Source organism: Anser brachyrhynchus (assembly GCF_964034855.1).
Source record: "Anser brachyrhynchus genome assembly, chromosome: 7".
Taxonomy (NCBI): domain Eukaryota; kingdom Metazoa; phylum Chordata; class Aves; order Anseriformes; family Anatidae; genus Anser; species Anser brachyrhynchus.
This window is the reverse complement of record NC_137701.1, coordinates 26,171,848-26,187,483: the sequence shown is the minus strand read 5'-3', so window position 1 is coordinate 26,187,483 and position 15,636 is coordinate 26,171,848. Positions and strand designations below refer to the sequence as shown.

Genomic DNA, 15,636 nt, shown 5'->3' with positions numbered 1-15,636 from the left:
TGTGTCTAAACATGTGAAACATGCCTTCTGCCTCCTCCATCCTGCCCTAGAGGCTTCTTTGCGCACCGTGTTTCTGGGGGCTCACAGATTTTCCCCTGCAGGATTCCTAATAGTCTGGAATATGAGCAGACACTTCGACCCCCTGCACTCAGCCCAGTGTAAGAGCACCGTAATTTCAACTCTAATACCTAGGCATGGGTCTGAACAGGTCTCTGGGTATGAGAAATTTTTCTCACATACCCCAGAATGTAACTGCAAATAACTTATTAATGAGGCAGCCCTAGGTGCTTTTAAGACTTAGGTTTTCCTGCTCTGCTGTTGAGGCTTTCTCTTTGATCCTACCCATTAACACTTTGCATTTAGATGGTGCTGTGACACCGAGAGGAAGGGACTTTCTGCACAAGTAACGGTCTCTGCAGCACCTTGCAGACTTCAGCTGTTGGCTGAGCCTGGCAGGATGGGTTTTCTCCCCGTCCCGTTTTGAATAAGGAGCCTTGGCATGGGTCCTGGGTGTTACAGCAATTGACTCCTGATCCCTCCTGTGGGACACCCACATTGCGTGTGCTTCCTCTGAGTGCTGCATTGTTTCCAGCACTGCAACTGCCCCACAGCCTTCAAATACTCTTCTCCTATCTTGGATCTGCCGTCTTGGTAAAACAAAATTTATTGATTAGTTGTTCAAATACTTTCCCCTCCTCCCATCCTATAGTTCACAGGCTTGTGAGATTGAGCTAAAATATGTTTTGTCTCTGATGCCATCTATTGCTGTCCTGTTGGAAAACTTGACTGTAGTAGAGGACTTAAGTCAAAAGCCTGTGAGACAGTTTCTGCTACTTGAGCAGCTTCAAGGCTCACACAAATAAGAACATTTGTACCCACCTAAACTAGTTTTTTTGTTATGAATTGAAATATTTGCCAAGTAGAGCCATGCGAAAAGTTAAAACAGTGTCTGTCAACGAGACTGGTGCATTTTGGCTTATGTAATTCTGCAGGTGGTTTTGTTTGTTTGTTTTGTTTTATTTGGTGTTTTGTATTGCAAAGAACTTGGAGGTACCTTCAGTGTTATAACAAAAAGTTGACTTATAGATTGCAGAAAGTATTTTATTCCATATTTAACAGCTCTTCTTTGAATGATACAAATCATGAACTTGTTGCTGAGACTTGAACTGAAGTCATGGTGGCTCCAAGTGGTTGAGGATACTTTACAGTGACAGCCCTGCTTGTATCACAGTGGTAATGAAAATAGCAGCTCACAACGTCTGGGGTTGCACTGGACCTTACTGATGTGTATTCTCCCCATCCTGCATGTCCATGCTGTGTGCAAAACGTGTCAGCAGCACTGGTGCTTCAATGATAATATCATGAAAACAGTGAAGATGTTGTGTGGGGCTTTCCTGGCCAGTGGAGCTGCAAGCTCAGGAGTGCTGCACCTAGCCCGGCAGAGGTAGCAACAGAAATACACAGCTAGGTCTTGATGTACTTGAATGAAACTAGATTTAAAAAAAAAAAAAGGCAACAACAACCCTTTATTCTTTAAAAAGTAGGAAATCCCATTTGTTTCAAAGCATGAGAAAGACCTAGGACCATTCTTGTTCTAATGAAGTTGCCCTATGAAGAAAAAAAAATAGCTGTTTGCAGAAACTATCTGTATTTTATATGGTTAAATCTAAGTGCCTTAACTGGTTTAATATTAACAGAAATCAGTACAGTTATCAGCGTGGCAGGTGAGTTAAACGAACTGCCCTCCATCTCTCAGCATTTTCTAAAGTGGTTGCAGGTTATGCAGACAAGGGCATTTTCTGTTGCCTATGTGACTTCTACAATCAATGGTATAGGCCACACCTGCAGGGTTCATAATGAAAAGGGAATATAAATTTCTGTCACTGACATCATTAATTCTCCTTGCTGAATAATGCAAAACCTTCCTTGCTATAGGTAACTCCTGCCCAGCTTCTAAGGATGCTCCTGGAGAAGGAACGCTTTGACTCAGAAACCCACTAGACTGTACAAAATCCCAAGTGGACTCTAAGTGCTTCACTGGGAAGTTCCTATCTTCCCAGCTACCAAAGCTTTAGCTCACGCTTGCACATCAGGCTGCATGTGAGAGTCTGGGGGGCAGAAAGGGCTAAGGAGTGAAGCAGGGCTGTGTGTAATGAATATTCAGAGATGAAATCTCAAGGCAGGATTTGAAATGGTGCAGCTTGCTTAGGCCTTGAAGAGTGAAGGCTTTTCTGCCTTGTGGTGTGGAAAAGGGATGAGCGGTTGCTGAAGAAGGCTGGTGCTTGGAAGACTGATTGTGCTCAGGTGTTTGTGGTGTGTTAATGCCCTACTGCTGGAGTTTGAGCCAGTCCTGGTGTGCTGATGGCCCTAAGGAGGCAGCACAGAGGTCTGCACCTAGCCTTGTTTTCTGCAGATAGTTGTGAAATGACCCTTTTTATCCCTAAGCATAAAAAGGTAAATGGCTATACTTAAACACAGCTGGGGTGAGGCTTGGGAAACAGGCAGTAGATCAGAAGGGAGAGAATAAAGCAACCAGAGGGAAACTAAATGCTAGATCTCTATAGGATGCTTGTTTATATTTCTGCCATCCCCAGGCCTGATGTACGGTTTGCTTCTCAATTCTGTTTCAGTTCCAGTAGTAAACAGTAAGGTTGGAGAAGATATGACTGAGATGCATCTGCTCAGCTTGCCTGCTCAATGCTGTTCTGATACCTCAGCTTCTTCAGGGAAAGATTCAGCCCTCTTATCAAGTACAATATACCCAGTCTGTGGGTGTGAATCCAATTCCAGCCTTCCCCTACCCTCTATTGGGAAGAGAGCTGATGGAGGAAATCTATTTTCCTGTGTTGTCTGAAATACTCAGCGGTAGAACAGAAAAGGCTCTGCTGGCCTCAGCTGCTAACCTGCCCGACAGATTGAGATCTGATCCAGACAGTGTCGCTTACAACCAATTGGTTCTGAGATTTCTGCTACCTGGAGTATTTTCTCTCCTGAGATGCACTAGACTGGTGCTGAGCTCTTCTGAAGTGCCCCTGCGAGTCCCTCTGCGGTGACCTGGAGACATTTTGTCTGTGTCCTCTCCAGCACACTTCCTCCTGTGCACCTCAAGAGTCCCTCAAACGTCCGAGTTCTTCAGTGGCAAAGGAGCGGTGAGTGGGCATCATCCCTACAGGGACATGGGGGCACACGGGTATTCTGGGGGCACAGGGACCTGCTGGCTGAGACCTTCCGTTCTAAGAGTGGAAGATGCTTTTCTGTAACAGGGCTGGGTTATCCAAGGGTGATCCAGCCAGAGGGGTGGCTGCTCCAACAGTTGCTTCCCCTTTCCCGGGGCAGAGGTAACAAAAAGATGAGCAACCAAGGTGTGAGAGCAGCCCTGTTTTACAGTGGGGCTCTGCCTAGGTGCCTTAAACAATGTTTCTCCTTAAGCAGGCTGCTAGTCGTAGGGCTGTTACGTGATTACAGAGGAATGAGGAGCTGGTGAGACTTCAAATAGGTGAACAGGAGAAGAAAGGAAAGTGCCCAAATGGCAAATATCTGCCTTTTTGTCTATCTCTGCCTGTCTGTGCTTGAAATCTTGATAGCTGGGCTTAGGGAATAGTATTTAACACAGCTGCTAGAGTACAAACAAGCATTCCTCACGGTGCTCCTTTGGGGACAACAATTATTGTCCCCAATCACAAATACTGCAGCTAGAGCAGAGAAATAAAATCATTTAAATAGCTGCATCAGCAGCTGAGCTGGGACCAGGACCTCGGCTTTTCCAACTCCTTTTTGCCTCTCCACCCCTGGGACCGTAAGGGGTAAGCCATGAAGGCGTACCTGCAGCAACACGCAGCTGCACTGAGCCTTTCCAAAACCCATGAACAGCAACCAAGGAAGGAAAGAAAAAAAAAAAAGGTGTGGGGGTGTGTTTCCTTTCAACCACAGGAGCTATTGCTCTCGATCCCCGACCACCTGCCCAGCTGACAGCCCAGCACCGCGGCTGCTCGCCCGGGGGGCGGAATGGCAGCGGCGCAAGCTGGCGATGCGCACCAGTAGGGCTGCCGAGCAGCCGGGGGAGGACACCCAGCACCAGCCCCCAGCCGGGGCTGCCCGGGGGACGCCGCAGGCTCGGGAGGTGCCGGTAGGGGAAGCGGTGGGTGCCGTGCCGAGCCGTGCCGGGTTATCAGCGCGGAGAGGGGCAGGTCGGAACAATAGCGGGCGGAGGGAGGGACGGAGGGAGAGAGGGGGGCGGCGGCGGCGGCGGGGACTCACTCGGCGGGGACTCAGCACCCCGCCCCGGGCAGCCCAGCCCAGCCCCGGGGCAGCCGCCCCGCAGGCACCGCGGCTGGGATGAGCCGGGCGGCGCTCGGCTGGGCTCGCTGCTAAACGCGCCTCCATCCCTCTTCTCCTCCCTCCTCTCCTCCCTCCCTCTTTTTTTCCTCTCTCTCTCCCGGCTCTCCTCCTCCTCCCTAACTCACTGGATATTACCAGCCGCCGGGCTCGCCGCCTCGTCTCCCCCAGCCATGAATCCCAGCGAAGGGGCGGCGGAGGAAGGCGCTGTCCCCGACTCCGAGGTGGATGCTTTCTTCCGAACAGGTAAGGGGAGCCGAGGGGACGGGGAAGGGGCTGGGGCACCGCCGGGCCCTGCCTGGGATGCGGGGCTGGCGGCGGCAGCGCGGGCACCGCCGGCAGCGGAGCCGAGGGAAGGGAGAGGAGAAGCGGGGGGAGAGCCGGGGGTCCCCGCCTGCCTCCTGGCTTTGTCCCCCGCAGCCCCCTGGGCTCGCTTCCCCGGCTCCCCCCCTCCATGTCCCCGGGAAGATGCTGCCGCGGAGCCGCCGCACGGGGCTGCCCTCCCACCGCCGGCCACGTCGGGAGGGGACCGGCCGGGCCCCCGCCCCCGGCGGCCCCCAAAACCCTACAGGGATGCTCGGTGTGTCCCCCACTAATCCCTTCCCGGGGGACCCTGCGGGTCGCGGAGCCGGCTGTCCGCCCTATGCCCTGCCCTGCCCGAGCTGCGAGGGTCGCCGGGCTCCGACGGAGTGGGGGCTTCATTAATCGCTCCTTCGTTAATTAAATTCTGCGGGCAGCGGGGACGTGCTGGGGCTCCCCCTGCGCCACCCGCCCGGGAGGTGCTGTTCCCTGGGGGCCCTCGGCTTTGCACAGGCTCAGCATCTCAGCTGAAACTACTTGTGGTCCCTCCCCCCTCGACGGAATCAGAGTCTCAAGAAAGTATTACGGGCTTCTTGGTAGATATTTAATTAAAAATTGTAAAGGATTAAATGCCTGTTTCATAAGGGGATTGACCCTTTTGGGCTGGGATTGCCACTTATTGCCACAGCTGTTTGTCAAGACTTTGCTTTTCAGCTGTCTTCCTCCTTCTACCTGCTCATTAGCTATACAGAGTGCTTTGAGCTCCGGTTACAAAAAAACAACTATGTAATCACCAAAACTTTAAGCAGTTAAATCCTGAAGGCTGCAGCGGTTCCCTGCCATGGTAGACTGCACCCCATTTATGTGAAAACCCTTTGATCTAGAGGATAACTATAATAAGGTCTGGCTGTGTGTATCTTGTGATCCACAAGCCATTAAGGCATAGGATATTTGCCTGTTGATAGCTTACCAGGTTATAAGCTCATTTCCCAAGCCTCCTCAATATTAGCATTTGTAGGCAAATGAAGATTTGTTTAAAGAAAAGAAAAAAACACACACACAAAACAGAAAATCACAACAATTTTCCTTTTAGAAACACATTACTAAAGGTTCTCCCCACCTTTTCTCCTCTCCCCTCCTTCCTCCAAAACTAAATCATTTCCCTGTGGCACTGCCTTCTCAGCGTAAGCACATTAGCAGAATTGAATCTGGAGAGAGTCAAGTCTGTCTAGCTTTTATGAAAAAAAAAAAATCTTAAATGAGGAAAAAGCATAGAGAATCTCTATATGCTTCTTCTACTCTGTCTTCTTCCCTGGCAATTTCACCTGTAGAACCAGAAATACGCTGCTGCCTGCTTCAGCCTCCCAACACTTCTGCTCCCCGAGGAAAAAAAATCACAGAAATGTAGGCTTGGAAGGGATGCTCAGGCCACAGCTGTGTGCTGAAGCTTGTGTACACACACAGGCCATCCCTGTTGGTTGGCTTGTCTGCCTTGAAAAGCTTCATCAAAGGAGATCACAAAATTCTTGTTTCTGCACTGTTAATGTAGTGTTTTGTGTCCAAAAAGATGACATGGAAAAATATTAGTAATTCATGTTGATTGCCAGCCATTATAATGACCAGGCGACATCACTGAGGAATGGGGAGAAAGCAAATGATAGCAGGCATGACTCACGTGAAATTGCAACGTTGGTTTTCTGCAATGTTTGTGTGCTGCTTGCTTCTTGGGGCTGTGACTGTCTGAAGCTGGTGCTGGTCTCACTGGACGGCAGAGAGAGCAGCACATGTGGGGCTCTGGGGTTTCTCTTGCTCTTCTTCTCCCCCATCAGTTGCAATCTTGCCCGAGTGAGGGCTGTGAGATGTGGTCTGGTTTGTAATAGCTGTGGAGACCTGCATAGGCTTAGCGTTCCTTTTCTCTTGGTATTAGCTTTTTGCTTTTATTTCTCCTGTCCTGACTTGTATTCCGGATTTGTAAAGCCATAAAGCCATAACCATTGTGGCTTTCATGCTCTTGAATGGTCACAAACAAAAAAAAAAAGAAAAAAAGAAAAAAAAAAGAATCCGTGTGGCTTAAAGATTAGTTGCTCCAATAGAATAAGCATACACCAGGCTGCCTAAACCCATCCTGAATTCACAGCTACTGCATGGAAAAGCACGAACTCATTATTCTCAGTGAAAAGATGGAGTCCAAACAACTAATATCTCACTCGGAGGCTTTTAGCAAGCAGACGGGCTCTGCACTGAGCCGGGAGGATCGATAGGCTGCTCCCTGGTACCAGCAGAGGAGGCTGATGCTGGGAATGGCGCCGCGCACGGAGCAGCTCCGCCGGCAGCACCCAAACACTGGACGTAGCGGTCCCTTCTCAGCGAGAACAGCCGAGATAGCAGGTCTCTGAGCTGGACTTGGGAAGTAAAACCAAGGGAATTAACACAAGGTAATAAAGGAGGGCCTGTTCTGGAGCGTATGTGGATGAGAACTAGGAAGGACTTTTCAGAAAAGAGTGGATTTAACACCTGTGTGGTTGGTGCTGGAATTCATCCCTGGAGGCACGCAGGGTAGGGACTATTCTAGTTTTCACCATCAGATCTGTGCAGAGTAATTCTGTCTTTTAGAGAATCATTCACATGTAATTGGGATAAAAATCACCATGCAGAGGGACTCTAAGGGCAGAAATGACCATTGCAATCTCCAGCTCTGATTTCTGGGATAACAGGCTGCTGAATCAAGGCAGTAATTTCTGCAGAGTCTATCACTCCTGTTTGAGCTTATATTTGAGTGAGAAACCAAATTTGTGCCTAGGTCTACCTTATTAATTTCCTCATGTCTATTTCAGTGACAGATAATAAAATACAAGCAAGTTCTGTAGAGCTCTTAGTGGTCTCTATTAAAAGTGCACTGAGACTTTCATATTACATGGAACCATAGCCAAATACCTGTTGTTTGAAACATAAAATGAGTCTCTTTGTAAAGTGTACAACCGACAGATCTCCCTCAGATATAGGCACGGAGGGAAAGCTTTGTCTTTGTGCCTAAGTTGCAGGAATTTCTGCAGTGTGTTTTGGAAGCAGAGGTAAAACATGAGAAAATCCTTTACCAAAATATTAAATATTTATAGAGGTCATTGACAGAACAGTTTAGCAAGCTACTGATTACTGGGAAGGTTAATCATCAATATTTCTTATCCACTAGTGGTACAGTTTTCTAAATTATTTTTCTGGCACTTAACATTGATTATATCTGATATGAAGATGCCGAATTTGTCAGAGATAATTCCTGTGGGTGAGTTGAAAATTGATATTTTTCCATCTCCTTTGACTACGATGAATTATTCTGTTTGCTTTCAGCTCTCCACCAGCTGCTTAGAGTTTCAGCATTGTTCATTTGTGCACAAGTGACTGGCAGCTCCGCTACTAAATAACTTTAAAATGATCGGCAGTGGCCAGGCTGTTTGATCAATAGATGTGCTTGAAATGATGTCTACAGAGAAGTGCTCCTTGAGGTTGATGGAATCAAGTGTCTCCTCGTAGAGCGGATAAATTGATTCAATCTAGTTGTCACAGGGAGTGAGGTGTTTGCATGATGCGTGACTTCCTCACCTTGAGACTTCATAATTTATAAGGTCCGGTCCAGTAATGCATGCTGATAAAGGAGGCTCTGCCGTAGGAAAGGCTGTCAGGTTGTACAGACCACGTGGAAAGCTCCCATGCTCTTGATGGTGATGCTGTTAATTAAAATCCGTACTGCTCTCTGGGGGCTTTGACCTCTGACCCTGTCAGGAATATGAGGTTTGTTCCTTTCTTTCCTTATTATCTAATGTAGGTGTTTTTTCATGTGACTGATGTGGGGGAGAAAGCTGGTTATGTCACTCCATGCGAGGACCCAGATGCTCCCAAGTCTCTGTCACCGCATAGCCCAGTGCATGGGGTGGGCCATATGGATCTGCCCTGCTCTTCCCTGGCACCCTCAGAGGGAGCTCTGCTGGTCTGGGAACTGGCATGGAGACATGGCAAAGGACACTCCAGTGGATCCAGAGATCTTGGCAGGAGTGACTGTCATCTTACCCCTCTGGCCCTGCTCAGAAATGAGGCAGAACCTACTGATTTGTGGGGTCTTGTGACAGAAGGGGAAGGATCTCTGTTGTCTGGTCCTGGAAAGGAGTAATTTAGATTAGTGATTTAGTTCAGAAAAGGTGTTTAGAGGAACATTTCTTTCCCAATTCCTTCCTTCCTTCGTCACTCGGAAGTATGAAGAGGGCAACAGGGGGTGACACCTGATGGTCATTTATGATGTGAGACACCTGATGGTTGTTAATAACGTGCTTCTGCTGGATGAGATTGCATTGTGTTACAGGCCAATAGGAAGGTATTTGTTCTATCTGTTATCAATCAAATTAACAGGAATAGAGTTACTTCCAGAGGCAAAGGCTTGTTGCACCTAGCTTCTGGTCAGAGCTGCTAGGTATTGAAGTCACAATCCTTGCTTTCCAAAACGGGGTGAAGTAGGGCAAGTAAGATCATAGTGCAGACACCAGTGAAGTTCACAGGTGATGTGATGAGGGTTCATACAATACCTGTGATGTTACTGAAGGGGTGGGGAAAGCTCATTGCCTTCACTGGGTTTGGGGGCAAGGATCCCAAAGAAGGAAAGTGCTACCCCAAAGTCTTTCCATCAAAGAGGAGCCCCACACAACTCTCCTAGTGCTCATGGAGACCATTTTGCATCCAGCATAGGTGGCCACTTGTGTTTTGGGGCGATGGGCTCCGTGGATACAAGCAAGCATCCCACTGGGCTGTGAAAATATAACTACTGCTCTTCCCCCAAACCCCCTGTATTGTGTCAAGTCCCATAATAAGGTGCTAGAGAAACACGGGGGCTTAGAAATGGGAGCAACTTTGTTTTTTTGCGGGTTCATGCCCACTCCAAGCACACCCCCCTCTATGTTTAGAGGCCCTTGGGGAATCCTCTGGCTGGGCAGGTGTTATGGACCCCTTGAAGATTTGGGATGAAGTATTTTGTTGTTTCAGCTGCTGTGACCTTACAGTCCCTAGGAAGTTTGATTATGGACGTATAGCAGCTTTATAGCTCCGTGGCGACCTGTACCATACAGTACCCAGTGGTATTTGTAAGTACTTCGTAGTTGCATCAAAGAAAATACTTATGGAGTATTAGACCTTATAAACCCATAGCGCTGTGCGTTTTATGGCTGGAACTTAAAGTAAGTCATGAAACAACTTAGAGGTATTTATGCTTTTGTTTGATTTGGATTGGTGTCCTGCTTTTAATATTTCTTTGGATAAACAACTCCCGTTTTACAGGCTTTTATGGCACACATGCCCTGCGTTTAACTAAAGGGACTCTGCCATTTGGGGAATTTTGCCTAGCCACTCTGGCAAGAATAACAGAGAATATTATGATATACGTGTTGCAAAAGCAAGCTGGATACAAAAAGAGAAGGCAAACAGAGAAGTCAAATATGATTGTCTGAATAGAGAGCCCTAGGATACAGAGAGCAGTAAAACAAAGAAGTCATAATATTGTGAATTTTTTTCCCCACTTGGTTCTGGGACAGACTGTGTTACTGTCACACAGATCCAGAAGACTTCCGAGGAATTGTTTGGGAATTTTCACTGATGTAACCAAAACCAGCACTTGGTCCTGGCACTGCAACAGCAGCCATAAATCTAAGTTCAAGTCAGTCACCTATGCAAGATGCGGATTTTGGCATGTTGAAATAAGGTTTCATGTGTTGCAGGCTAAGGATGGAGTGATATTTCAGCAAAATATTTATGTTTTTTTGTGTTGTGTTTCATGTCTGTTTCAGAATGAGCCTAGTGTTTGAAACTCAGGACAAGGACTTTTCTCTGTTTTAAGTCATTGCAAAAGTTATGCATGTGACTGCTGGAATAACATCATTTTCAGTCACTTTTCATTTATTTTGTTTTGCACAATACAGTTAAAGTTGGAAATGGTATATTCAAATTACATATGTTCAGTGCTGGAGTGGGAAATAGCAGGTAAGACAAAGATTGAAGTTTAAATAATTCCTGTTTCCTAATCAGGGGCTTAGGAGATATTTAAAAGTGGAAACAGAACTATAAAAATCCTTTTGTATTCGCTCGCTTTCATTAACTAGTGCCTAGAATAAATTGTGTCTTATTGGGATTCTTTCTCTCTAAACAACATGTGTGGCTTTGCTACTAAACCCTGCCTTCTGTTTCTTCAAAAATGACACAGTATAATGGCTGGGAACATATAGGTACATAGGCCTAATTTGTCACACTCCCACTTCAAGGCAACAAATTGCCTTTAAAGCTAAAAATGAAATTCCCTTTTTGTAACCTTAATTATCTGAACCAGCATTTCAGTCTCACTGATGGAACAAAACTACCATAATTAGGCAGACTTTAGTTTTTAGTGTAAGGTCACATCATGCTTTGCTGAGAATAATAAGAGGAAATGATCTTCAATTTAACATCTCGGTGACTGGCAGACCAGCTGCTCTGGTCATTTCTGTTAGTGAAGTGGCCTTGGGAAAAAGGGTGAGTGAGTGCTGTTTGTGAGAGAAATTAAATTAACCTCATGGCGTAATTGGTACCCATGCAGAGACTTAGTGGAGTTTTCAGTTTTTTTAAACCCTTTTGCACGTGTGTGCAATAAGCTGTGCTGAAGAGGCAGAAGATAAGGCATATCTTGAAAATAAAAATTGATAAAAGGAAAGATTTCCCTCTCGGAAGTTGCTCTCCGCTGGGGACGGTGAGCCTGCCTTGGCAAGGAGAGCGCTGGGAAAAGCAGCAGAGGCGGTATGTCCCGGTGCAGCCGGGATATGAAGGTGGAGGTTGGCCCAGGCTGGTTCATTACCAGAAATTAGAATAGATGCTGCAAAGAGAGCTTTGTGAAGGTTCCCCGCTAATACCGACACTGCTGCGTGGTTCGTGACTCCCGGGGTGTACCCTGGTGCTCCTGCTGTTGTAATCGCAACTGGCAGCCTAGTCTGGAGCAGCATTGTCAGCTGGAAACAATAGTGTCTGATTCTTGTTTGTCAGCTGGGACAATAGCCCCGCTGATGGGCTGCGGTAGAGGAGAGCCGGCCCCCTTTGTATGGCAGTGCAGGCATGGCAGATGGCTAATTGGACATGATAAACCATGGGGGCAATGGGGAAGAAAAAGGAGATCTGCAGGGATTATCGGCTTGTGTCTCCCATGTTTAAAAAATATAAACAAAGAGAAGTATTTTAAATATGCTTTTCATCAGCTCTATTTTATTTTTTTTTGCCATGAATATATCATTCAAGACCCACTAACTAAACTCCTTTTCCTAGCTAATGTGAGGCGTGCTTTATTAGCTGGGAGCAAATCACATTACTGGATGGGAAGGTGGGCAAACACACGGCCCCCAGAGACGCTGGCATGGCACTTAGGAAAATTAGCAGTGCGTATTTTTCACCGGTCTTCTAAGTGAATGTCAAAGTGTTGTGCCAAACAGCGTCCAAGCTGAAAATAAAGAGCTTCGTGGTAGTGCTTTCTGGGAGTGGAAAGTTCAGCTCTCCTGTAGCTTGCCTGGGTGCCAATAGACAACCATCAGTTTTGCACCATTGAAAAGTTAAGATGATTAATGAGGGCATAATTTATGTATTTGACTGTCTTTTATTAGACTTACTAGAGAATATACTATAAAGCCAGGTCCTGAGGCCTTTATTCAGACAAACTTTTGCTTATTTAAAACAGCTTTATAAAAAATAGAATGAAAACTTTGAGGTATGTGCCAACCCCAGGTAGTTTTCGAGTTAAATGTCCTTTCGGTATGAGGTCTGCAGGGGCTCTGGGCTGCAGACTGTGAGCTCAAGGCTCATGCCCACAGCCTGGTAGCAGCAGTCCATCCCTTTGGACGTATTGTAATTCTGGTTTGCTCACCCCTCATTTAATGGTGAGATGAAAAGCACACCCCTGCTGATATTTGTTAATTTTTTCACTGTTCATGAAGATGGTTTAAGAAGTAAAGCTGTAGTGGGGTCATTGCACTGGTGGCTGCTGCAGCGACCCACAGTCCTCACTGGCTTTAACACCCAGCTTTGTAAAATGGTATCAAGTGCCTAGGATATTTTACTATTTTAGTGCGTCTCGTAATACTAATGTTATGGCATATAACAGATACATTCAAATTGCAGTAAAAATAAATCTGCAAGAGGTTAAAAATAATAGCTAACAAGAAATATGCAGTACTCTGGTAGCAGATTTACTTTCTGTGGAGATGTCTGGACTGTGTTTCTCGTGCACTGTTTACTACTGTCTTTTCCCACAGGACAGGTTTAGTGGAAATTCCAGATGAGAAGTTTCATGGGTTGCTGCTGGTTTCGGCAGGTCCCAGTACTCTACCTGTCAGTCTGTGCAGGCCTTGAAGCCGTAGGTGCAGGAGGCCATTTGAAGTGAGTGGATGTAGGGCTGATCTCTTACAGGCCCGACAATATTGCTGTTATGTTATGATGGCTCTCTACCGGCGTTTATTTCTCTAATTGTCTCTGTCGCTGATTAGTTCCTTCTGAAGCAAATGCTGCACGAACGCTGAACAAAAAGATGGTCCCTGCCACGAAGTGTTTACGATAAAAGCAGTTGAGTGGATTGTGAATTCATTTAACTAAAGACTTGTCTTTCGCTTTTCTCTGCTTCTGAGCAGAGGACGAGCCAGTGGTGTTACTGGGGGCTGACACTGTATGTGGAGCAGAGGGAATGGCTGAGTGATGCAAAAATAAGGGGGGGAGAAACGAGAAAACTGTAGGGAAACCTGAAAATGTGGGGGAAAGCAACAAAGTTATCAGGATACTTCAGAGCTGGAAGGCCCTTTGCTGGGAAAGCGATCGCAGCCTGCATCCTTCGTGGAAGGGAAGTGAGTGATGTCAGCGTGGGGAAGGTCAGAAGCCAAGGGAAATCACAGAAATGAGACAATAAGAGGTTTGATTACCTTTGGCTTTCTATCCTGAAAACTACAATTCTAGGTTTTCTCACATGTACGATGAAAATATCAGCAGGCTTTGGCTGGGTACATAGTTAAAGGACGGAACAGGCCATGCCTATGCACGTGCCATACGCAGAAAGAGGAAGGTGGCCATGCAAAGCACAGGAAAAACAGCAAGATTTTCTCCACCAGGAGATGCCTCTCACCATCTATGACCATTATTATCACACTGCAGTCTTTTAATGGTGACTGTACCAAATGCCTGTCTTGCTTTGATGCTGGAGAAATAAGACATTTGCCTCTGAAGCAAAGACATAGAGCCAAAATCCTTGGGTGTTCTCCTTCACGTTTAATGTCTCATGTTCATAGAAACATGGCCTGAAGAGGCAGCCTCCTTGGATCTGACTGCCACTGTGTTCGCAGCCGTTTAACTTTCCTGCTCTGCTTTTCTGTGCTGAAGCAGGGAGTTCAGGAGTGATGCTAATAGAGTCAGTCTGAAGCATTCAGATAAATTTAGTCCAAAGGAGCCAGTCAGGCCTGCCGGGTGAATAGTAATGATCTTGTGAGCTTCCAGGACTGAGATCTATGGTGCATGGTTCTCCGGTTAGCAGCTTGCTCCAATTCAACTCAATCCTGCTGGAAAATTAGCTGGGGTGTTAAATGGGTCAGCTATCTGTTACAGGTTCCTGATGGTCTGTTATCTCTGCTTCTTCAGGTTATTCTTCAATTTCCTAATGAGGTGGTTTTTAATTATTAGGGGCCAGGAGAAAGTTGCTAACACTGGCTTGGTTTAAACCACCTCAGGTGCTAAATCTGAGCAGAGGGAAAAGCTGGTTGGTTAGATGAGTTAAGATCGATTAAAACGTTTTTGTGTGGTAATGAGAATTTGTAAAAATGGTGCTTCTCAGGATGTGAGTCCTTATCATGGGAAAAGATTTAAACAACAACAACAGAAAAATGCTGCTTGTCTACATCACTGAGTTGGGCAGCTCAGACCTGGTTGCTGTACCTGGGGTAGATCTCAGCACTTGGTCCAACTTCGGCTCCATTGCATTTTTTTTTACCTGAGGTTTATGGTGGTCACATGCAGTAGTTCAGAACCAACAGCACAGCAGCTGTGCCTCACACAGGTGGTCAAATGGCAGCTTTCTGCAGCTTCCACCTCAGAAGTCAAGCTGTGCTCGAGACGTGCAGGATGAACAGAAATTGCATTGCCTGACTCAGTGCTCCTTGGTGTGGAGTGACAGTGGTAATTAGAAATAGCACACAGATTTAGTAAAGCATTTAAAAACACATGAATAGTTACAGTCTTTGTGTAGAATAGGGAAGTGTTACCAAGCTCACCAATGAAAGGGAGTTAATCAGACACAAAGCTGTAGTAAGTAGTTTTCTTGAGGTTATAATGGCTTTGTGCACGTTTTTTTTTTTTCCTCCTTAAAACCCACATTCTGGTCATGGAACACACCCTGCCAAAATGCTGTGTGGCTTTAACTTACATTGCCAGGACACGGACCAGGAAAAGCACACCAATCCCTTTTTACCTCAGGATTGTCAAAAGTCACGGCTAAAGTGACAGGTGAAATCAGATTGATGTGCAAACACTCGGCTCCTCTTAAACCACTCGGTACAGGCACCTATATATGGATGCTGGTGACCTACTTCAGACAGGTTGTACGGTTTGGCCTTACTCCTGGAAATGGGATTAATGCACCTTTCCTGCGTCCACACTAGCCAGTCAAATGGTCTTAAGATTTTCATTACGCTGACCCTATTTTTAAATATACGTAGGTCATATCCACATCTGGCTCAAAAAATGGCCCAGTGCCAGTGGCAGCAGAGGAGCTCCAGTAATTTACACAGGCAGAAATTCTGGCCCGTGTTCAGCTGACAGACTCTTGTGGGGATGGGGCCAAAGAGGACTGGTAGCAGAGTAAGGATATTTCTAATTTAATGTGTTAAGATATCCAGATGATTTTTCTCATCACCATGGTATCCAAATGCTCAAAAAAATGAGGCACTTGGGCTCTGGGTCCATTCTGCTCGCTGTTTG

At 46.4% G+C, this 15,636-nt stretch overlaps 1 protein-coding gene across 25 annotated transcripts in view; it reads left to right on the top strand.

Moving 5' to 3' along the window:
- The first annotated feature begins 1,918 nt into the window (after positions 1 to 1,918).
- The window catches only part of KALRN (kalirin RhoGEF kinase), a 502,773-nt gene continuing 489,055 nt past the window's right edge, over positions 1,919 to 15,636 (top strand). For 7 of the 25 annotated variants that reach the window (XR_013953438.1, XM_080599254.1, XM_080599226.1 and 4 more), the window contains exon 1: positions 4,223 to 4,581. Coding sequence is in view for 22 of the 25 variants with exons in the window: in XM_080599254.1 (XP_080455380.1) it covers positions 4,509 to 4,581 (73 nt within the window). In the remaining 3 variants the exon portion in view is untranslated. Of the gene's footprint in view, positions 1,936 to 2,316; positions 2,455 to 2,500; positions 3,150 to 3,440; positions 4,139 to 4,214; positions 4,582 to 15,636 lie in introns of those variants that run through there. The other 18 variants (XM_080599227.1, XM_080599232.1, XM_080599230.1 and 15 more) reach the window with 11 other exon arrangements.